This window comes from Nicotiana tabacum, chromosome 23 (assembly GCF_000715075.1).
Source record: "Nicotiana tabacum cultivar K326 chromosome 23, ASM71507v2, whole genome shotgun sequence".
Lineage (NCBI taxonomy): Eukaryota > Viridiplantae > Streptophyta > Magnoliopsida > Solanales > Solanaceae > Nicotiana > Nicotiana tabacum.
In genome coordinates this window covers 116,045,433-116,069,902 of record NC_134102.1, presented here as the reverse complement: position 1 = coordinate 116,069,902, position 24,470 = coordinate 116,045,433, and the positions used below count along the sequence as shown (strand labels likewise).

Sequence of the window (24,470 nt, the reverse complement as noted above, 5' to 3'; positions counted from 1 at the left end):
CGGTTTTAGAAGTTGTGGTAAGTGTAGTTTTAGTCCGAGAGGATGAAGGTATGCAATCTCCCATATATTAAGTTAGCAAAATTTTAACGGGAGCAGAAACTCGATACCCACATCTGGAAAAGTTGGCCTTAGCTCTCGTAGTCGCCGCTCGAAAGCTGAGGCCCTACTTTTAATGCCACTTAATAGCTGTGGTAACTACTTTACCTTTGAGGAATATCCTCCATGAACTCGAGCTCTCGGGTAGATTGGCCAAATGGGCCATCGAAATGAGCAAATTCGATATAGAGTATAAACCGAGGGCTGTAATTAAGTCGCAAATCTTGGCTGACTTCGTGGCCGACTTCAGTCAGGGACTATTGGTGTCAGAATCGACATCGGGGGTTTGGACCTTATTTGCGGATGGAGCTTTAAACGTAAAATGGTCCGGGCTCGGAATAGTTTTAATCACGCCTTCGGGGGAAACCTTAAGGCAAGCCATCAGAACAATTCCTTTAACTAATAATGAAGCAGAGTATGAAGCTTTGATTGCAGGGCTCGAATTGGCCTGGGGACTTGAATCCGAAGTCATCGAAATCAAATGTGATTCACAGTTGGTGGTAAATCAGGTCTATATAATTTTTGACACTAAAGAGGAACGTATGCAACAATATGTAGTAAAGGTTCAGGCTCTACTGGCATGATTCCAGGAGTGATCAGTAACTCATATCCCGAGGGAAGATAACGCGGAGGCAGATGCATTGGCAAATTCAGGCTCATCAACATAAATCCAAGGAAAGTAATCAGGGATGGTAGTACAACTGATGAACTCAGCGTTAGACACAGATGATTACTATGACATGAATTCGACTAGTTTGGTCTGGGATTGGAAAAATAAAATAATCAATTATCTCGAGCATGGAAGGTTGCCCGAAGACCCCAAAGCATCAAGAGCATTGTGCACTAAAGCTGCACGTTATAGCTTCAAGAAAGGCCAGTTGTACAGAAAATCCTTTCAAGGCCCCTTGGCCCGATGCTTAGGAGAATCAGAAGCTAACTATGTCATAAGAGAAGTTCATGTAGGGATATGCGGCAACCACTCGGGTGCAGATTCTTTGGTGGTGAAATTAGTTCGGGCAGGATATTACTGGCCCCGTACGGAACAAGATGCCAAAGAGTTCGTATGAAAATGTGAAAAGTGCCAACGATACGCACCACTAGTACATCAACCGGCAGAACCCCTACATTCGGTTCTGTCCCCGTGGACATTCATGAAATAAGGGATGGACATCGTTAGACCACTGCTGCCGGCTCCTGGAAAGGTAAGGTTTCTTTTAATTTTGAATGACTATTTTCTAAATGGGTGTAAGCATGTCCTTATCAGAAGATCAGATAACGCGAAGTGGTCGACTTCCTGTGGAAAAATATAATTTGTAGGTTTGGAAAACCAAAAGAGATTGCATGCGACAATGGGCCGCAGTTTATCGGCGCAAAAGTTACAAAGCTCCTTGAAGACTTGCAGATAAAGAGGATTACCTCTTCACCTTATCATTCGAGCACAGATGGTCAAGAAAAGGTTGGAAGCAGCAAAAGGCATCTGGCCCAAAGAATTACCTGAGGTTCTATGGGCGTACCAAACAACAGCCAAGTCAAGCACGGGAGAGACCCATTTTTCCCTTGAATACGGTGCAGAAACTTTGATACCAGTGGAAGTGGGAGAACCAACCTTAAGGTATTTTGAGGTGAGCGAAGGATCGAACAACGAAGCAATGCTAATCAACTTGGAGTTGCTCGAGGAATGCAGGGACTTGGCGCATGTCAGAATAGCGGCCCAAAAGAAGAGAATGGAGTGTTATTATAATCGAAGAGCCAACCTCCTATATTTCAAAGTAGGAGACTTGGTCTTGAGGAAGGTAACTCAAAACACATGGGAACTCAACGCGGGTAAGTTAGGCCCAACATGGGAAGGCCCTTACCGGGTTTCAGCTATCACTGGAAATGATCATACGAGTTCGGAAAAAACAAAAAGGAGACAAGTTGCCCAGCAACTGGAACATGGCTCACCTCAAAATATATTACTGCTGACGAATAACAGTCAAACGGAAAGTATGTGCTGCACCTTTTTTCCCTTCATTCAGTTTTTGTCTCAATTGGGTTTTTCTGGCAAGGTTTTTAATGAGGCAGTGATGAAAAGCATACTACAAAGACAGTAGTGGTAAGTCATTTGATAACAAGGCAAACAAACAAGTTTCCACTCGGGGACGATTAGAAAATCTTTGCTTCAATAGAAAATTCCCACCGTGAAGTTAAGTTTGCTACCTAACAAGGGTTACCCGATCGTTCCCGAGCATAAACCACTAGAGAACTGTTAGGTATTCTTTTGCTCGATAGCATGGGTTCCTAATGGGAAACAAGATATGTTGCTGAGTGAAGGATTACCTAGCAATTCATTGGTAGGGTCTTCAAAGACATAAGACTTCCAGTTTTCCAATTCGCATTCTCCGCATTCGAACACTAGGGGGTATGATATGAGGATACGACAACACTGAATGCCATACATAATTGAATGTCACGTCAACCGGGGAACAAAAATTCGGAACATAATACATCATCGGGATCGGGGACTGCGCAGCCAGCCCCGTAGAAACAATTTGTACAAGATAAGCCACAATTCATGGCAATTTATTTTCTGCATAGCAAAATGCTTATGTACTTTTGAAAATGGAAGGAATTAAATGAAATGAAATCCTTTTGTTTTTATCTTGTTTCTTGTCTGAACGATGATTAATTTTACCATTTGAAAGTTAAACAAGTACTTCAAATGCTTGTGCCGTAATGAACATGAGATGTCCCCTTCAAGAGTACCATAAACATAAGAGGGCCCTCTTTTATAAAAACCTCACATTAAAGGGTTGGTTCAGGAAGAATCAACTCCCGGAATCCATAATGCCATTGGAGAAAAATACACCCGAAGCTGCATACGAAAAAGACGCAAAACGCAAACTTGTGCACTTATTGAAACCCTCGTGTAAAAGGAATAACTCTTGGAACCAAAATGCTTCGTAGAAAAAGCATCCGAGATTACACATAATAAAGCGCGAACAGAACAACATGCACAGAATACTTAAGCAAGTATGAAAGTTAAAGATTTGTATGAATATTCAAAAGAAAAATAAGACTCAAACGATAGTTGAGGAAAAAATATATTTTTATTTACAAGGGCGCGTTAGAGTAATAAAGGTACAAAATAGAAAAAGAAAGAAAAAGCTAAGTTGCAGCGTCTTCGGAATCAGGAGGAATAGAAGTATCTGTATCCTCGGGAGTTGGTTCCACCGATGGCTCAACATTTTCCCTAGTTTGGTCTTCGACATCATCACCTTTCGATCCCTCTTCAGTTTCCAAAAACTCGGAACTTGAATCAGAAGAACCTGGAGCGTCAGACTGTGCCGGGAATCCATTTTTTGCATCCAACTCAAGCTCCCGGGCCATAGCAATTTCGGCATCAATGTCAATGATACCAGTCTTGGCCTCTTCCAAGGTTTTTCTCCTCATTCTATACATGGAATAAGGTTTTTCAACAATACGGGAAGTCGCTCGACGCTTGAGTTCTTCTTTGAGTTGAGAAATTTCGGCGGAAAGGTTTTCCCGGGCGGACATAGCAAATTTGAGACTGACATCGAGCTCACGGATAGTTGAACTATAGAGCCTATTATGCTCGATAGTTTTTATGTACTTCTCCTCCAACTGGGTATGTTTCTCTACCACAGCAGCAAGCTCTTCACTTTTGGATTTTAAGGCTACCTCTAAGTTAATCACTCTTTCAATGGAGGAACCCTCACGATCGTTTGCATCAAGAATGGTGTTCTGGACTTCTGCCCATTTAGCCTTGGCTTCATCAAATCTAACCCTTAGCGGCCAATTTCTTGGCTAAGGGCCACCATTTCTTTCTTGCTCTGCTGCAAACAAACCTCCAAACAACGGCCTCGGTAGCCTTGGTCTCCAGTTCCGAGAGACGGAGAACAAACTGGTCCCGTTCTGCCAAAAGTTGATCCCGTTCAGAAGTAAGTTCTTCCATCTCACGAATCAGCCTTTGGAGCCCCTCAGAAGCAAGAAAGTTGGCCTACAAAACAGGAAGAGGTAAAACTTAGAGTACATTTGTTCAAAAGTAGATGAAATAACAGAAGAAGAAAGGAACGTACCGCTGCGGCATTATGCATAGCATTGTTCAACAAACACTATCCCGAGAGTGTCTAAATTTTCTCCCAGTCTTTTTCTGAAGACAAAGGCTTCAGATAGTTAGCAAGCTCCACTGGACTCGAAAGCAAGTTGCACCAGGTGGAGACCGAAAGGGTAACACTCATCCTGCTTTGTGGATCTTCAGAAGGGGCAGCACAATGTTTCCCCAAATTCCCATAAACTGGGGACTGGGGAGAAGGCTTACCTTCTTCACGATAAGGTGCGGGCGATGGAGATGATGTAGCAACCGATGTTTGAAGAGTGGACGAAGGTGGAAATTATGTGGCAGTTGCTGGTGATGGTGAAGGTATAGATGAAGCTGATGGAGTTGAAGACTGTGAAGCAGCTGCATCAAATGCAGTGATGGTTGTTTGATGCTCTCCAACCAAAGACGACACGGACCCGGTACTCTGCCTTGCAGTACCAAGCACAACAATTGGGGCTCGAGAACGGGAGTTGGCATTATCTACCAAATCAAATTCTCCCCAAAGTGTCGAGATATCATCCTCGGTTGGTGTGACTATCTCAACGGGTTGAGCATCCTGTTGAGATGATGAGTATCATCGCCTTATGTGTAAAGAAGCTCCCTCATCATTAGCTTCTTTATCATCATCGATCATCGAAGTTTCTATGACCAGCCCAGAATGAGGACTAGTCTCCACCGGAGATGACTTGGGGGCATCAACCTTTGCCCTCTTATTCTTTTCCCCAGTCGCAGAGGAACGTCTTCTTTTTGGTTGTTTGTTCTCTGGACGGGGACTCCGTAAAGAAATGTTTGCGCCCGAAGCAGGCCCAAAGACGCTTGTTCGAGTAAGTGTCTCCTGAAGCAGCCTCACCGCATCAGCAGGGTCAGCCAAAACATCCTCCTCGGGGACATCAACTGAGCCCACAGGTAGACCTAATTTCGTGAGCAAATCAAAAAGGTTCAACCAAGTTCTTCATATACAAAAAGTGAAGCGAGGTAAATTAAAGTTATCATGATTCTTGGCCTTCCACCCGTACTTAATGGACAGTTCTTTCCACGAACAGGTTTCGGGCGTTATGATATTCAAGATCTTCTGAACCCACTGGTCCAAGCCTTCTATCACTGGTGGGATCCATCGAGTCGTTATAACAAACGAAGGTTGAAATATCAATATAAACATGGAAGAATATTTAGTAAGAAAAGATATATTAAAGAAAACTTACGAGAGTGGTTCCAAGCAACTGGAAAGGATGAAGACGTTGTTGGAATAATGTCACTGGTGGCAACTGCAACGAGCCGTTTCATCCACCCACGGTCGTTGTCGCCGTCCATGTTAGACAACAAAGCATGGTGTCCACACTTGCAAAGGCTTATCATTTCCCCGCGGAAGATTTTGGGGGAATAAAGATTCATCATATGAGCTAGGGTTAGCTTATCTCTAGTTTCTAGGCACAAACGTTGAAGGTAGGCGACCGTCCTCCACACTGAAGGACTTACCTATGCCAAACATACCTGGTAGCGAAGACAAAACTCCGCAATTACGGAATCCAGCTCTTCGCTGAAAGAAAGCGCACCCAAAGTAAAGGGATACGTGAAAAAATATGTAACCCCTTCCCTGGGAAGGGTCACTCGCACTGATAGATCAGTAGCAATAATGTCCAACTCATGACAGCGGCAGTCCTCCTTCACAGCAGGAATACTGGAAGGGCGAATAGAAGAAGGGTACCTACTAACAGCCTATGTGTGTGGGTTAGCAGTAGGAAATTTCTTTTCAAAATCCTTCGAAGTACTAAGCCTTCTTGAGATGATGGAACCCACTGTTGGAGGAACGAAATTCTCGGTTTTGTTCTTACCCTTTGAATAACTAGCACGTTTTGAAGAGGAAACCATTGGAATAGAAGAAAGGAAAACTTCTGGTTCGAAGAAGATTAGAGAAAAGTTGGGAAATAAAGATGCATGTTAGGAGTTTGAGAAATTATGAAGTACATAAGAGGAGGAGGATGCATATAACTAAAATCTTGGCGGCTAAATTCTTGGCCATGATTACCTCGATAATCGGCAAAAGGCGTGCTAAATCATGAGAAGACACATGTTCGGGGCATTAAATGCGGAGAGACAAGCGTCTAATCATCCATCAATGGCCTTCAAAAGGAATTATAGTAATTCCCGCCAAAAGAGCATTTCTACCAACTTTCCGGTAACACAAAGTTATATCACCGGAAAGCATATGGCTATCTGTATAGGAAAAAATATGACATGACACGTGGCCGCTTAAAGGAAGGACACGTGGAACACAAGATGGAGATGGCCACCGAACATAGCTATTCAACTTGTCACTGGAAGGAATAACAATCATAAAAGGAGTATTAAATGTTTTGCGCCCGGTAACATTTAATATGGAATATTTTGCAGCATTAAGGATGATGGCCCGTTACAAGGAATTTGGCATTTATGTCTAACGTTACATCTTCATCAATGACCCTCATAATTGACATTAAAGAAGGGCATGATGCTAGGACTTCCTTCCTTAGACATAGCTATAATAGAGAGCTCGGTTATCATTGTAATAGAGAGAAATTTTCTGGCTAACTTATATTACATTCTATAGAGCATTTAATACAATTTGATTCTCTCGCTTTTGATCTTATTATTATTGTGCCCGGAAACCTCGTTCCCGGACACATTAGCTCTGCTGCTTCATCTACATTCTAAGGCTAAGTATTTCATATTTCATCAGTTATTTCATTAATTTTTGGATCAAACTAATTCACTTGTCTAGAAACTACGAACAAATTTAACTGTACCATTTTTCGGATAAACAATATTGATGCTCATGATTATCATTTCTCCATTTAGTTGTAATCTTTAGGAAGCCCATCGTCATGTCTTCTCCGACAATACGACGACAAACACCTTAAATAAAAATACTACTACTGCTACTACTACTAACTCACCTACTTTAGTATCCACGACAAGCAAACAATTAGCGTCAATTTGTAGTAATTCCTTTTTATTTTTTTTGGAAATTTGTAAATTGAGCAACAACACTCTTTACTATATAATTCCTATACTTGCAAAAGTGTATGAAATTGATCTTCGTTTGACAACTTATAAGTTATGAGATACATAGGGTCTTTTTAAAATTCACATGCCTATAAGTGTAAAACTAATCATAACTCATATTTATAGCCCCAACAAAATAAAAAGAATATGTAAAGAATTTTTTATTTGGAGAAAAGAAAATGTATAACCTAATTATTTTTAAGCTCCTAATAAAAATTTACTAACTGTATAATCGGATTAAACCTACATCCCAAATTCATATTTAGGTCATTAATTCTAGCGAGCATGATTTAGTTGGTACTTATTTATTTTGGGGAAATTGGGTTACATTATATTAGTACATAACATTTTTTGGCACGTTCATTATCTCAAGTGTATATGTTATACTTATTTTAGCACAAATTTGGTAGTATGAAATACGAAAGAGCAAAGTAAACATCAGGTCGTACTTCTTTCAGGCACCGATCTTGCCTTTGACAATGGAGTTCCTAGACGAAGATGCCAGACCCAGATTCCTCCTCCAATCCAAGCCATTACAGCAATCCAATTCCGATCCGGAAACCCCAACGCGGTCTCTATGCCGACCCGGAATCATCATCTCTATATCTCTTTCCCTCCTCTTCTTCGCTCTCTCTTTCCTCTATTTCACCATTGAACCCTTCGGATCCCTTCTCATTTGGCTCTCTCTTTCCCTCCTTATCGGCCCTTTTGCCCCACTTTCCGTCACTGCCGGTGACATCCGGGTCGGACTCGGACCTCCCATCCAAGACCCGCCGAAAGACGAACTTTCTGATTCCGAACCCGATGCCAAAAAAACCAACAGAAGATCCAACCGACCCACCAAGAAAGTCGTTGACTTTGAGCCAGTACTGCCGGAGAAAGTTAATGGGTCGGTTGCGAATTCGGAGAAAATTAATGGGTCGGTAGCAAATTCGGTTAAAATTAATGGGTCGGTTGCGAATTTGGAGAAAATTAATGGGTCGAGCGAGTGGAGCGAAGGGGATGAGGAGTTGTTGAGGAAGATGATGGGGAAGCACCCGGTGGGGAAACCGGGGCGGTGGGAGGCAATAGCGGAGGGGTTTAATGGGAGATACAGAGTGGAAAATGTGATCAAGAAAGCTAAAGAATTAGGCGAGAAGAAAATGAGCGATGAGGATTCGTATCAGAGGTTCTTGAAGGATAGGAAAGCAGTGGATAAGAGAAGTGAGAGTGGAAATGAGCTTGATTCTGAGAATGTGGAGGTGAAGAAGGTGGTGGAGAGTGGGTGGACTAGTGGGGAGGATTTGGCTTTGCTTAATGCATTAAAGACATTTCCGAAGGACGTGGCGATGAGGTGGGAGAAAATTGCAGCTGCTGTGCCTGGGAGGAGTAAAGCAGCTTGTATGAAAAGAATGACTGTGTTGAAGAAGGATTTTAGAAGTTCTAAGTCTGCTAATGCTGAAGCTTAGGGGGCATAAGATCAGTTATTGATTTGAACCTCATTATAGGTAAATTTTCAGCTTTATTGAAGAGGTAACAAATTTTCGTATAAAGACTACTTACTTATTTCTTGAAGAATTAAGAACACTACTTTTTGGCATTGTTATTAGTTGAGGAAGCAATTGATAAACAACCAGTTGTCCACTTAGAAAGTTACTGAGTTATATGTTCTTTGAAATATGTAACTTGACAATCTTTTATATGAATAAATACATTACCACTCTGGCGATTGAGTTTACTGTGGATATGCTAACTTGCTAAGCATGGTTGTTCGTCTCAATTTTGAGTTGCAATTTACTAAGGATTATTTCTTGACATTTGATCAAATATTTGATCTTGGTACTGTGTGATGCTTGGAATCAAAATGCTTTGACGTATCAAACTGTTAAAGGTTACAATTTCACTCTTTTAGGTGATTTTCTTGGTAATTGCTAGAATACGTTACTTGTGCAAACATTACATGGTATGGTATTCCATCAGGGTTGCCACAGTAAAATATACCGGAGAGGGGAACTCCTAACAAAAGCACCATGAGACGGGGCTTTTCTCCCAAACATCTCCTTCTGCACGAGTGGCTATCGCTCCTAACCTTTGAAATTGAGCTGCTTCTCTCTCTTGTTCCTTATCTGGTTCCGACCAGTGGCTTGGAAGCAAGCTACCCGCGCTATATAGAGGGAGAAGAGCAGCAGGATTGAAGAAGCTGGTTCAAAGCTAAGGTATTAATCGGCTTTCTTTCCGTCTTCTTTTCTGCCAGGGGTAGATGTCTTAGATTAAGAAAGGGTTGGTAGGCCCTTAGTCCATTCCCGATGATCCTCTCCTAGTCAATTGCTTGGGGTTTCGGACCATTGCTCTCTTTTTTAGTCGTATCAGGTGCATCGGCTTTGCTTTGACTTGCCTTGTCTGTATAGTCAGCAATCGATGTAAGAAAGATTCTTCTATGATAAGTGGTCCATTCCACCTTAAGAAGTAGCCCATTCTATTAGGTTTCCAGTAGAGCGAGGGCCTCTTCTTCAAGCCTTTTCTATAAGAGACTTTCTTTCTTGCCTGAGTATGGGTCTACCTGCCTTATTCTTAGATTCCGGTTCCCAAGCCGACTGATGAATCTCTTTTTGCCTTGGTGTGGGAGACAACAGAGGGGCAGCTTAGCCTTCTTCTCCCTTGCGGATCTATTACAACTAGTGTATAGTCAGCTTGTTGCAGAAAAGTAAATGTGATTTAACTTTCCGATTATGCTCCAACTTTGCTTCTTTTACATGTTGAGTAGTTGTTTAAATAAATGGATAATATAGTCGTTTGCTGATTTTGAAAGAGGTGAAGTAGATTAATGTGCTTATTTATTCTAGTGAAAGAGGGGGTCTATTTAAAGGAATAGAACATCCTCTAAACCTTCCATTGCATGCATCTATCTGGAGTTTGAGGTAATATCGTTTTATATTTTGACAATCGAGAAATCACCGATGGGCGGTGACTCACGGTTCGAAACCCATGGATAATAAACTTGTCCTTTTACTATTCTCCACTTAAATATCAGACTTTTGTATGCGGTGGGATTGGAACGCCTGACATGCGCTTAACCAAAGTCCTGGGGCAATAATTGGAGGTAATGTTGTAGCAACGAAATAAACATAAAGTAAGGATAAAAACTTCAGGGTTCAATATAAGGAAAAGGAGTCATGTTTTCCTTTACAAAGGGAAAGAACAAGAAAGAAAGAATAGGAATATGAATGCAGGCATTTTATCTTCTGGTTTGTTGGCAGCGTAGGTGTACCAGCTTGGAGCTGCATCGCGTTATGTTTAAACAAACTCGATCGAACAGATTTTTTTTATTTTGCTCAAGTCTGATTTTCTTCTTCTTTTTTGAGTGCAACAAATGTTCATTCAATAGTGTAGTCAAATAGATGAGAAGCATCAAAACAAAGACCAGAAGCTAGACAAGCTATTCGAACAAGAAAGTAAGCTGCCTTATTAGCATCCTAGCTAGTCCAATGGAAGGACAAGGCATGATATTGATTTATTAAAGAAAAATAATCCCAATAAAACTACCAAATTCAAACAAATAAGTAATATTGAATTAAGAGCAGTAAAAACCTTTTGATAATCGAATTTAACTATCACCTTATTAATATTTAAGCCCTTAAGCCACGAAAAGCTTCAGTATTATGAGCATGCAAAAACCCAGACAAATGACTTGAAGACCTTTAATAAACTAGCCTTGATCATCCCTCAAAATTGTAGCAAACTCCGTCATCACTTCCTCTTGAAACAATGTAATGTCAATGTTGCAACGGGGGCACCACTGTCTTTAGTATGCCAATTTCCAGCTTTAAAGTTCCGGGTGCAACTCTTTGAATACTTAATGACTATGATAATTTAGCATTAAAATACAAACATCAATATTTGAAGGAGAGTCTTAAATTCAGTCGCCGTCGCCTAATCAGACTATCAAATTTGAAAGAGATTCAGAGAACTGAAAAAGAAAGTTTAGGTTGAAGGGAGGCAGAAGGGTTTGTTTCTCTATTATGGAGGAAAGGAGGGTTAGTTTATATGTTCCAGGGCCGAGGAGTTTGAAAAATATTAGGCTAATTAAATATTAAGTTGACTTTGACTATTCTATAGAAGTGTTAAACTATAATTAAATTCAGTAAAGGTAATATAAAAAAATATAGCAGTTGAATACTAAGTAATTAAATATGGAAGGACAAAGTCATGGAATTGATTTTTTAAAGAAAAATAATCCCAATAACAATACCAAATTCAGACAAATAGGTGGTATTAAATTAAGAGCAGTGAGAATCTTTTGACAATCGAATTCAATCATCATTTCATTAATATTTAAACCCTTAAGCCACAAAAGGGCTTCACCAAAGGAGAAAGCGGAGTGGTCTAAATTCGCGAGAAGGCCACTTTGGAATCATGTCAAGTTTGTAGGAAATTATCAATAAATGTCATGAAGACACCTCCAACGACATTTCTTACTAGTTTTTTCATAATTTTTCCCAACAGCTATTAATCACAAAATGAAGGATATTAATAAAAGAATTCACGACCACTCTATTTATATTTATTGAATTGTCAAACCATGCTATCAAAAAAACACTTGTTCACATTTGTATCAACTCAACAACAACAACAAATCCAGTATAATCTCACAAAATGAAGTCTGGGAGGGGTAGAATGTACGCAGACCTTACCCCTACCTTGTGAAAATAAAGAGGTTATTTCCAATAGACCCCCGGTTCAAGGTAAAAGTAAAAATAAAAGAAGCAGACACAACACTTAGTAACATCAACAAGATAAGGTGATAAGATGACAGAATGATGAAATAATCGAAGCGAAAGGATCAACATATAGTAAAAGAAACCTATGGATAAGAAGGTATGAAAATAAGAGATTAATACCAATCCTACCGATATTAAAATGAGACACTTACAGCCTATCTATTAACCTTCTACCTTAATTTTCAACCTACACACCCTCCTATCAAGGGTCATGTCCTCAGTAAGTTGAAGTTGCGACATGTCATGCCTAATTACCTCTCCCCAATACTTAATAGGTCTACCTCTCCTTAGCCTCACTATGGCTAACCTCTCACACCTCCTCACCGGGGGCTCTATACGCCTCATCTTCACATGCCCGTACAATCTCACTCTAGTTCCCGCATCTTATCCTCCACGATGGCCACTCCCACCTTATCGCAAATAATTTCAATCCTAATATTATCTTCCTTGATATGACTACACATCCATCTCAGCATCCTCATTTCTGCTACTTTCATCTGCTATATATAGGTATTTTTTGACCGGCCAACACTCTGCCCCATACAACATAATCGGTCTAACCACTACTCTATAAAACTTACCTTTGTGTCTTGGTGGCACGCACCTTCTTATCACACAAAACCCCTGAAGCGAGCCTCCAATGTTTGTATCAACTCAATAGTTATAAAAAATGTGTCTTGCTTATAAATTTTTATGGCAAAATACTTTAAAATCCCCCTAAACTTGGCATGTATTATTGATTACATCCTTAAACTATCTGTGGTCTTAATTACCCCCATATACTTGGTTATTCGATAGCTATTACCCCCTTGGACGATCTCATCCTAAGAAAGTGGCATGCACTCGCCTTCCACTTGGATTTTCCTGTCCATGTGGCATTTTTTTAAAAATAAAATATATTTTATACATTTTTAAGCGTGTTACTTTTTTAGATAATCTTTTTCTAATAATATTTATAATGAAACTTGGTTAGAACTACATTATTTAGGCTATTTTTTTTATTTGGCTAAAAATAATAAAGTTTTAGTTATTATTTTTGAATTAGACCTGAACATAAAGATTTATACAATTGAATCAAATAGTCAAGGCTTCTAAAAAGATATAAAAATACATAGTTTGATTTTTATTATTTTGATTGTAATTTTTTATATAGCTCTAAATTATGGAGCTCTAAAAATATTTATTTTTTTTACGGATATTACTGAAAAAAGTAAAAATACATAGTTAAAATAAATAGCCATTGCATCAAGAGAAGAAATATAAAGAATGTACGATTGCAAGTTCATTATTTTGGCTATACTTTTTTATTTGGTAAAAAATAATGGAGTTGTAGCTATTTTTTTTACTGATTTGACTCGAAAATAAAAATACACAATTAAAATAAATAGTTATTATATCTAAAAAATAAATAAAAGAAAATACACAACTAGTACTCCATTATTTTTGCTAAAAGTTTTCTATTTGGCTAAAATGTGAGTTCCAAACAAACTTTTACAAATTACACCCCCCTCCCAAAAATAAATAAATAAATAAATATGCAGTTAGAACAAATAGACATTATATCTATAGAAGAAATTAAAAGGAATAAAAGTTAGAGTAAAGTCCACATTATATGTCAAGATGAAGCAAGAAGAAATACATAGTTGTAACAAATAAATCATTATATATGACTATATGCAATTAAAAGTTAAAAAATAATCTACTTGTAAGCTGATTTTTTATTTTTTCTTCACTCTCACACGCTTAAAAGAGAGTACACCCACACTCTTTGTCACATCAGCGTTCAGGGAGGTAATAGCTCTCAAAAGGCCAAGTTCATGGGGTAATTAAGACCACGAATAGTTTAGAGGTGTAACTAATAATCCGTGTCAAGTTTAGGGAGATTTTTAGGTATTCCGCCAATTTTTATCACTTAAGTTATTTATAATGTGTATTCTTATTTTTTATAGCCTTTATAATAATTAAAATTCGTGATTTGGTGCAAAAATGGATATTGTCAAAAGCACTCAATAAAAAAACCGGGGGTCACATTATAAATATCGAAGAAATCCGATTATCCGCATAACGAAGTGCAGTAAAACCCTTTTGTAGCGAATAGCCATGGGGATTCTATCATGGTGGAAGGGCGACAAAAAGGAAACTCCTAAAACCACCCAGAAACCCGACCCGAAACCCCAAATCTCATCCGGCAAGCCGGAGGTTCCGGGCATGAACGGAGCCGTTGAGGTTTCCCGGCCAAATCTACCGCCGGCGGATATAACTGTTTTCGAGTTCGGGTCAGTGGCTGCTTCTGTTGATAAGGTTACACTTGCTGGATATTGTCCTGTTTCTGATGAGCTTGAGCCCTGCCGTTGGGAGATTTTACCGGCGACTGGGTCTAACGCACCACAATTTCGCGTGGTTTTCTGAATTGGGGTAAGAAAGAGCTTGTATGGAACTTGTGAGGAAGACTTGTTGTTTTTTTCACTTGAGGACATTGAAAAAAGGGCTTTTTTCTTGTTTTTGTGTAATTTACTGAGCATGGTTAATGAAAAACTCTAATTTAGTTGCTAAATTCATGTTAAGATTGTAGATTTTCAGTGCATTTTATGTTGGTGTTCTGTTTCTATGTGTGTTTGGTTAATGATTTTGATTTTTGAATTTATCTGTTGTGTAGAACTTTTAGTTTTAGGAAACGCCATTTTATTTAATATTAGAATAGATTGAGCTCGAATAACGCAGAATGGATACAGATGATTTATACAGCCAACCCTATTAATTCGGGATTGATGCATAGTTGATAGATGTTCTAACTAAAATGGTCTAATATTTTCAATGACATGGTGTCCAGGCCATCTTGTGACTATTCACCTGGTACCCGCTACCTCTCATAATTACAGAGTAAATCTGCCCCCAATGCTTAGGCAGAGGTGAACAAGTCACCTAGTGTTTTTTGGTTTTGCCTCCGTTCAGATATGAACCTGAGACCTCATGAAAAAATAAAAAGAAATTTCTTACTAAGATGATTTATACAGTCTATCCCAATTACTTGATAGTGGGCTGAACGCAGAAGACAAATGCTACTACTTTTGAACAGGATTGTTATCTTATAAGAGCATTTGAATGGACGATAAGAGCAATCAAAAAAAGAGCTATCTGAGACCAAAAGGCAATGTATTCACGTGGCTCTTTTTTGCTTCTTTCCTGTCTGTCTTGTTTCAAGAAGTATGGCAGAGTTTCTGCTGGCGTTAGACTGAAGAAATTTGGTGCAGCCAAGTGCAGATGTGCTGTATGTTGAAATATTCTTATAAGCTTACGATTTCTTGAACGATATTCACAATTTATCTGGGCCATTTGAGTTTTCGTAGTAAGCCCTTTTCTGAGTTGGCTGTGCTTATAGTTTGTAAAGGCTTATCTAAAGATGCTTTTTCTTGTGACAAGATTCAGAGTGTTTTTTCCTTATTAAAAAAAAAAAAAAAGATTCAGAGTGTTTTGCAAATTTTCTTTTGTAGGACATGATAATGATTCTACCATATATACTCTGATAATGTGTTTTGCAACACAATGGGGGCTTTCCTTGGTTTCCATGGTTTCCCAAGTGGTTCTTTGTACTGTCAGAGTTTTGAGTCTGGCGAATAACTAGCTATAACTCCTTGATTTCCTGTGTTTGCATGCTTGATACAATTTTGATTTCAGAATGATGTGTGTACAAATTGTTATTTAGTAATATGTGAACATTAATCAAAAGCAGAGTATATTTTAATGCAATGCATGGTCATGAATCTTCTCTACTGTGTTAGAGAAATAGAAAGAAGGGGAAGAAAGTTTTTATTGTCTTCTCTTAATTGGGAGGAGTATTTTGCTGCTGCTATCCCTATGGGAGAAGCATCACTGTATATGGATGTTTTCAAACTTTTGTTCAAATAAGTAATAGGTAAAGTTGCATTACAGAGGCTGAAAAGGTAAGCCCCGAAGGAGTTGTGCTAATCCTGTTGATATGGCTCCTTTAGTGCTGGAGATATTTGAAAGATAGATTTCAACTCATTATTATTAGATGCCATCTGGACAGGGGCGGCCAAGAAGATTGGTGGCCTAAAGCCAATTTTTAATTTGGGGCCTTTTAGAAGTAAAAAAAAATTTATCATAACATCGATGATTCATTCCGATGTTTCTACACATAGAACAACACAATTTAGCGCAATTGTCGCACAATAACTCACTTAAACCAACAAAATATAGGGCGAGTAATGTGCTAAAAGTATAGAATTTTGGCCTAACATCAGTTGTTAATAGTTTCTTTTATAAATAATTTAGTCTCTCCTAAGATATTGTTGATCTTAGATAATAGAACCAAATTCATATAGATACCTCACTAATGATGTCACTCGTAAAATTTAAATAATAAAAAGTTTTATATTCGCGACAAGGGTTTAGGGAGGGAGTGATTCTCTTTCTGATCTGGATTACTATGAGATTATCTTTTGGTTATATCATTGTTGTAAATACTAGTATATGTTTATGGCTAATCTGTTACCTTTCTCAAAAACAAAAAAAAAATGTTTATGGCCATTGTTCATAATACAGGATTGTCATTCCACCAGACAAGATCCTCAAGTGAAAAAGTTGTCGTTTGGGAGGAATTCAAAACTAAAGGTGATGTTAGGAAATAAAAAGATAACCCAACTGCCAACCAAACATTGGGTGCATTGTAACACAGAATCTACCGACATTGGACGTTTATACCAAACTAACGAACACATGACATGTTTCTATCATATGCTCCTTTATCACTAACTGTGGTTAATATATTATCGGCTTATAATGGTTTTTATCAGTCCAGATTGTGTGGTTTGAGCAAGTCACAAAAATGGAAAATGTATATACTTGGTTTGAGCAAGTCACATAAATGGAAACAAATAGTATTATCAAAAGCAGTTGTGGCATATGCTGAGGCACATAATTATTAGCTTCAATGTTTCCAATGTCTCTTCAGCAAAAAAAAATAAACGTTGTTCCCCAAGTTTTTCCGACAATTCTACAAAGAAAGGACTCAAGGAATGATCCAAAACGTCCAAACAAAGAGCTAAAGAAGTTCGCCTCTCCTTATAGCCAAAATAAACAGAAGGCAATGATTTGTTGTCACAATATTCAGTATTAAATCTGCTAAAAAGTAGTTAAAAGTCTCAAATTTTGACTACTACTTCGTTAGTAAGTTAATCAAGAACTGCCAAAACCGAGATACTGATCTACAAGTTTCGCCACTGAAGAGGCTAGTGCATCTGCAGCATCCTGGCTGGTTGCTTCAGCATATACTCTTATAACGTCCTCTGTCCCAGATGGTCTAATAAAACATCTGCCTCGGGGGTACTTTGCTGGATAAAATAAGAAATACAGTTTTAGTAGCTAATTAGGGATCATTCAATGACATAAATTTGCACAAATTGATATGGTTGATCAGGATAAGCCACTTGCAACAAATACTCGGTTCATTTTAACTTTCAAAGGCTGATTATTTAAGTTTTACATGGTTATGGAGGCTGCAAACATGACTTTTGTGCATGAGGAAACCATAGAAGATAATCATCCCGGCTACAACCACGAGAGAGAGAGAGAGAGAGAGAGAGAGAGAGAGAGAGAGAGAGAGAGAGAGAGAGAGAGAGAGCATTCAATGGACCGGTGATTTCAGCTACCAAAATCAGACGACCTACTAAGTTCACCAAAGAGAACAAAATCGAAGCTTGATTGGCACTAACTACTGAACATGGTGTGCAAGTTGATGGAATTACCTATTTCAGCATTTATGGCTTCTTGAATACCAATAGGCTGAACAGCCACTGTCTCCGCATTTGCTGTGAGAACTGCAGTTCTGTCAACGACCTTTACCTGAAAATAGGAGGATCTTGGAATTGAAGCACTTATCTTAAAAGTGTAATTTCTTTGAAATGAGATGAACTACAAAGAGACTTATTCAAGATCACATTCAACTCCAAAATGATGGATAAAACACACCGAAAAGAAAATCTTGGAGAACTTACACGTGCATTTAAAAGTAAAGTTGATTCTTCCTTTTGGGAAGAGGTTAACTAGTTGCATTAGCAGCAAACTAGAAAGTTGAAGTTTAGATTTCTTTATTGCAGTCATCCACTTATAGTGAGAGTACATCACTAGCTTCTCAGAGCTTCCCTGAACCTGGGTCTATTTTGATTATTTAATTCTGAATGTGATGTAACTCACTTGAGCTACTGCATAAGCTGAATTTCTCTCTTTGTTTTCTTCTACCTTTTTGTTGTATGACTGATAAGTTCTGTTTTCTTCTCCTTCTTTGTTTACTATCCTTCTCTCAGTTTTTAATTTAGCCCGAGTGTGGAGATAAGGCACTGACTTGAAGCAGTCTACTAAAGCATCCTCCCACAGCCTGATTAATCAACTGAATTAAACAGCAAAACTGAAGTCTCTATTCAATGGATTCGGAGTTAAAGCAGTTATTAGTTGCATATCTCTAAAAAAACTATGCAGACCATGTGACGAAACTCAAAGTGCAAGAGTCTGACCTTTAGTTGTCTGCTGGGTAGATCATGATAAAGCTCATTCCATCTATGTATGGACCATCCCATGTATTTCAGGATAACCTCCACCAGAAGCAGCCCACTTAACGCATCTCCCACTGCCTGATTAATCAACTGACTGACAGCCAAAAGTCTTGAAGCAGCCTTTTGTTTCGCTGAACCTAAAATAAGTAACAGATAGATAAAATAAGTGGTAAAAAATAGACGGTCAATGGCCACAACAGCAACAGAGGAGGAGATTGGGTTAGACCTTCTGACGTTGATAAAAGCGTCTTGTGACTAGTCTCCAGCCAGCATAGGAAAGCTTCTGAAAACAAGATAGTTCCATGCCCATTCGCCTCAAAATATATGCCAATATCGAATTCAGCAGCTTTTTCATGCAAGTATTTGACTCCTGTTGGGGTAAGCACAACTTCTAGACCCATCTCGTTCAGGTAATCAGTTGATGCGCCATTCGCATAAGCTGTCTGCACAACACCTAGACGTGCTTGATAAGAGTCATTTCCTTTCTTTCCTTCACCCTCGTTCAAAATACTTAGTTGCTCCTTGATAAATAAAGCAAACAAAGACAATATCTTATCCCCATCAACGAGTTCAATGTTGTTGTTCTTCTTCGACAGAACTGAGAAATAGACTAGCCGATCAGCATCCCCATCCAAACTGGCACACCTGAACCACTAGGAGTATTGAAGTAATTAATTACCACTTCTCTTCACCATGGAAGCTGAGGATTTTGATCAGTTACTGGAAAGATAGTAAGATTACCACATCAACAGATGATACTAACCATAACATGTATCCGCTCTGACTAGATATGAGCATATGATAAACAATCTTCTTACTGAAAATCTTCCTAAAAGTGATGCTTCTTGGAAACAATTGATACACTAATTTATGCAAGAAATATGATCTTAAATTATCAGTCAGTTTTCCATCGAAATGTATACTGAAACACACATAAGTGCAATCTAAGAAGCCTTATCAGGTTAGTAACTCCTACACGCATATAGCATCCTAAGTAGGGCCAAGAAAGACAAGAGAAGTGCACTAAACAGGTATAAGAGAGATCCTAACAAATCCATATGACTGAAAACAAGTTAAACTAAACCATTATCACCAATGAGAGAAATGGCATAGGATATAATCAGATTTCCTCTTTTCTGCTTTATATTTAAAAGTAGCTGCACGTTCATCCAAATGAATATTAGATCTAGTGAATATCATATTATATTTATGCAGCATTAAACTCACAATACCCAAACACTGCAGTTAGACAATGTTCAACAGAAACTTTTCTAGATTAAGGAATGGACAAGAAGATGTTTAACCTTAGCCCAGCATCGGCACTACCAAAGCTACGTGGAGCAACCTTCTCTTTTTGCACATAGTCAGCACCAACACCTTCATTAAGTATACCATCTCCCCTGTTACGAACTTCAATACACAACCCCGTCAACATCTTCTTAAACTGTTCAAGCTTTTCCCCACCAACACCATCTGCCCCATCCACCACCAATGTAGCATCGTTGCCATTCTTGCTGATTTCCTCGGGCTTTAAATCCATCAAACACCTAAAAAAGTCAGTAGCATTTCTATTAAAACATATCTCAACTAAATTTAAAGGCTTCAAGAAATTGTCTACTTAATGTGACCTGAAAGAGGTTGAAAGCTGGTGAAAATAACAAGATTCAGATGCCTCCAGGCCTCTATTTCGTGCTCGAACCATCCAATGCAGTTGTGGTGTTGTAACCACTCCCATGTCAGTGCCAATTGCTCCAATGATTGAAGTGATTCCCTTCAATAGACATTTATTTGCTACCAATAAATACAACTGAACTGCAAATCATGCTGGTCTATCTAACTAGGAGGTTCCTTTGGTACTTCTATTCTGCAAGTTCATGCATGAATCAGAAGGCCAACAGGAGTTATAAGGGTAATCAAAAGACACAGAAAAGAGAAGAGAATTATTAAACCTAAACTAGACAATGGATTTTTTTATTGTTAAAGGTAAACTAGACAATGGGATTAGATGAAAAGGATTCTAGATAAGCAGCAGAGGAGTGTAAAGCAATATGGTGTACAAAGTCAGAGCCTATAGCAGCTCGAGTTCCACCTGAATTTAACTGCAGTGAAGCAGATAGACACTGGATTAAAGAAATGTGAACAATGTCCATAGAAGCTATGCAAAAGACCTACTTGTTTGGCAGCCTCAAGGAGAGCCTCTCCACTAGGCCTTGTGTCTCTTCCTAATAACACCTCCGCTAGCTGTCTTCCTTCAAAGCCAATTTCTTCTTTCTTCACAAATTCAGTTATTAGCTGTTCCCAGAACAAGATATAATGAATCAGAACTTAGCAAATTGACGGAATACTAATCCATCACTTGATGCAAAGGATTATAGGCAGAAGCGAAAACAGAGAAGATAAAGTCAAATCTTTATTGACATTTGTAAATGTCAAACTACTTTATCAGCATAGCTAAAACACTTTATAAGCACACTAGTAAATCACATTCATGCAGTAATACCAAAACTACTTATTGGGGTCTCAATCAATAGCAACAGTCCAGAATCACATTATATTCTTAATGTTGATCTTCTTTTCCAATATAGGACAATACCCCCGCCCCCTTATCCATCTTACCAATACTAATTACGCGTAGTTCAACCTATCGAAAAAAATTACAAAGACTGGTTACAAGAGAAGTCCTACATTTGTTTCATTTGCCAGTCATACTCTTCTTTGTACACTTATTCTCTGGTTTCCATTCTTCAATTTGTGTGCAAGTGGTATGTAGCAGCTACCTCTCTAAAGATATTGATAGCTAACTCTCTAAGAAATTTATCAGAAGAGAAGAAAGAATAGTCATCGTACTAACAGTAACACCCCGTTGCTTGCCCATTATCGTAAAAGTGCGATCCTTCTATTCAGACTTGTTCTAACCATATTTTCATGTCCCAAAACCATTTCCCACTCTTCAATCTGCATGGAAAAATATGCAAGCCATGCCTATCCTATTCAGATTAACTCCACATGTTCTAGGGATTTCCAACCTTTCTACGTATCTTGTTGGTCAATTTCAACTGCAAGCTTGAGACTTTTGGCAATCACAACCACAACATAAAAGAGAAAGAGAAAATATATTTCCACACAAAGACAGTAGCAGGACTGATAGAACATGAGTTCATTTATGTAATAACATCATATTGTACTCACTTAAATACTAAAATGAGTTTGTGCCAATCAAGCAAAGCTTCCATATGGAAGTAAGTGAAAGTTGCTATACGTAGTTGTTTTGCCCTCAGCTAAGTGTAATCAAGGATTTTTTTTATCAAAACATCCAGTTTCCTTTTATGATCCCCTTTTATCAGTTTACATTTTCCCTTCTTTCTCTTCCTAGCAGCCCTTTCACCCAGAACATCCTTATCTTTTCTATTCCCGTACTTCAGTAATATAATCATATTTCTCAAACCCTCTAATTGGCTTATGTTGCAGCAGCTGTGCATTGTAATTGCTGTGATATACCAGGATATATGTGAATTAATGCACTCTTTCGTAATCAGTATATAGTAAAGAAAGATCAATCATTTAATCAGTTATGTCTCCGTCGCAAGCTAGTAGCATTCATTCTGCTCTATTAACGCCCATATTGTAAATAGGTAATCTTCAAATTTTCCAGATTTATCCCATTAACCTGCATTCTTTCCACTTGAACAAGATCGCAAGAGTACTATAAAAATGAAAGCTTTTTCTTTTCCATTTTTTTGAAAATTTGACAGACAAATACATATTCACATATATTTGCATACGTAGTATATGTGTTTTAAAAAAACGAGAGGATTGAAACCTGAAGGAGGGAATGGGGATCAGGGGCATTAGCAATGGCATCAGAGAAAGGCTCCCAATCCTGAGTCAACATTCCACCACTTGGGTCTGCCACTTTGATTCCATTGTCTGCTACTTTGTTGTGTGATGCAGTGATCATCAAACCTATCACTGACCCAGTCTTCAACGACCTTAATGCCGCCAATATCCCCACCCTGAATACTGTCGATTCGAGCAATGATGCATCTGCCCTGAAGCCAGCTGTCCCATAAGACAGCCTCACCCCTGTTCATACATTTTCAAATAAATCAATCAACAGCCAATCAAGTGCATCACGATCCTGACCTAGTTGAATCGGTTTCTATGAATCATTCGTATCCCGTCTGCATCTACTTGGACTCATTTTGGTTCACACATTTCAACGAAAATCAGTCACCAATCAATCAATTATGCCTCAATCCCAAACTAGTTAACGCCTGCTATATAAATCAAGCAATAATCAATCAACTACAAATTGATCCCAAACTAGTTGGGTCGGTTTTTGTGAACCAATTGTATCCACTCTGCATCTACTTGGACTCATTTTGATTCATACATTTCAAAAGAAAATCAATCAACAGTCACAATTACACGTCAATCCCGTATTAGCTAAGGCCTGCTATATATAAATCAATCAACTAAAACCTTGATCCCCAGCTTTACATTTTTTCTCTATTCAGACTCATAAAGTTCATACATTTCAAAGAAAATTGATTAACAATCAATTAATCACCATCCTAAGAACCTCTTTTCATTTGGATACCAAAAAACAAAATTTGATCTTTATGACAAATTAGTGATTCTTATTGCTTTTTCCTTAAAAAAAGTGAAATTGAGAAACCCATTTGGAGAAAGATTGGACCTTTGGGAGGAGGGAAACGAGCGGCGGATTCGAGCAGAAGTGATTGCTGCTTTTCGTTCATCCTTTTCTGAGCTGAGAGCACTGTGTTTCAGTTGATGCTGCTTTTTGGTTTGCTTTTTCCCTTTTTCTTTTACCCCCTTTAAATTGTGATTCAATTGTCTTTCATTAACATTAATTAATAAGTGTAGTCGGATAGTTGGATCTATGACTTTTACCCCCTTTAATATGTTCTTTATCACTTTTAATCAGAAATTTCTTCGTTAAAGAATGTATTACGCGACAAATTTACCATTCCTGTTTATATTGAATTTTATAGCAAATTCATGAAATAAAAGATCAATATTTTTGAACTGAAATAAGAGAGCAACAGGCTCTCGCAGCTCAGTTGGTTAGAGTGCTTGTTTAATAAACGGAGTTCTTGAGTTCAAATAATTTTATTTTATTTGTATTTTTATATTTCGCCTTTGTTGTTTTTTCGTTTTGTCTAGCACCGCTAGCGGTTTATGTTGTGTTTCACACTTTTGCATATTATTTATGTTACTACTTTTTCATTTATTTGTTGTCTCTCACGTAGCTTATTTTATTTTTTTTGGTTTATGTTGTTATTACGGATCTATTGTCTTTGAGCCGTGGGTCTTCCGGAAACAGCCTCTCTACCCCTCCGGGTAGGGATAAGGTATGAGTACACTCTACCCTCCCCAGACCCCACTGGTAGGATTTTACTGTTGTCGTTGCCTTTGTTGTTTTCGCAACGAATATAGTAGACACAAACTGTATTCGTTGTTCTTCTGAATACAAGTAATATATATTGGTAACAGTTAAACATTAAGTACAAATAATAATTAGACAAACTATAATTAGTAGACTCTAAATTATAATATTTTATGAAAAAATTTCGGAAGGAAAAAGCAAAGCGAGTCAAAGCCCAGGGTTTTGTTGGGCTCAGATGCAGAATACCTTAAGGGAAATTACTAGTATAAGTTATGCTTATTTAAATGAAAATTTAAAAGCGCGACAAAGAAAGTGGTTGAAAATGTACAACGACTATCCATATTTTTATAAGTAGGTCACTACTTCTACGTATGCATGTCAAAAGTTAATGGAATTTTATTTTAGTATCACCAAAAGTTTATAGAGATACCCTTTTGCTTTTAACCCGATGTTTGAACCTTGAAATTAAAGTCAGAAGCATTTTACCTCAAAAG

The 24,470-nt window shown here is 38.2% G+C and overlaps 3 protein-coding genes across 4 annotated transcripts; 2 read left to right on the top strand and 1 right to left on the bottom strand.

Moving 5' to 3' along the window:
* The first annotated feature begins 7,593 nt into the window (after window positions 1-7,593).
* LOC107806771 (transcription factor MAMYB-like) lies at window positions 7,594-8,957 on the top strand. Its single transcript, XM_016631003.2, has one exon. The coding sequence runs from the start codon at window positions 7,720-7,722 to the stop codon at window positions 8,686-8,688; it is 969 nt and encodes a 322-aa protein (XP_016486489.2). The 5' UTR covers window positions 7,594-7,719; the 3' UTR covers window positions 8,689-8,957.
* A 5,140-nt stretch (window positions 8,958-14,097) lies between these two features.
* On the top strand, window positions 14,098-14,406 carry LOC107806770 (uncharacterized). Its single transcript, XM_016631002.2, has one exon. The coding sequence runs from the start codon at window positions 14,098-14,100 to the stop codon at window positions 14,404-14,406; it is 309 nt and encodes a 102-aa protein (XP_016486488.1).
* A 2,536-nt stretch (window positions 14,407-16,942) lies between these two features.
* Window positions 16,943-23,423, bottom strand: LOC107806772 (phosphoacetylglucosamine mutase). Of its 2 annotated transcripts, none has more exons than XM_016631004.2 (9): window positions 23,266-23,421; window positions 22,387-22,649; window positions 20,739-20,858; window positions 20,195-20,337; window positions 19,871-20,113; window positions 18,793-19,211; window positions 18,528-18,703; window positions 17,763-17,859; window positions 16,943-17,348 (listed from the first exon to the last, which is right to left on the bottom strand). In XM_016631004.2, the coding sequence occupies exons 1-9, from the start codon at window positions 23,324-23,326 to the stop codon at window positions 17,194-17,196; spliced, it is 1,677 nt and encodes a 558-aa protein (XP_016486490.2). In that variant the 5' UTR covers window positions 23,327-23,421; the 3' UTR covers window positions 16,943-17,193. The 2 variants fall into 2 exon arrangements, 1 of the variants encoding a protein (XP_016486490.2); XR_012705956.1 differs by lacking the exon at window positions 16,943-17,348 and adding an exon at window positions 18,012-18,403 and having other exon boundaries at window positions 23,266-23,423.
* Between the last annotated feature and the right edge of the window lie 1,047 nt (window positions 23,424-24,470).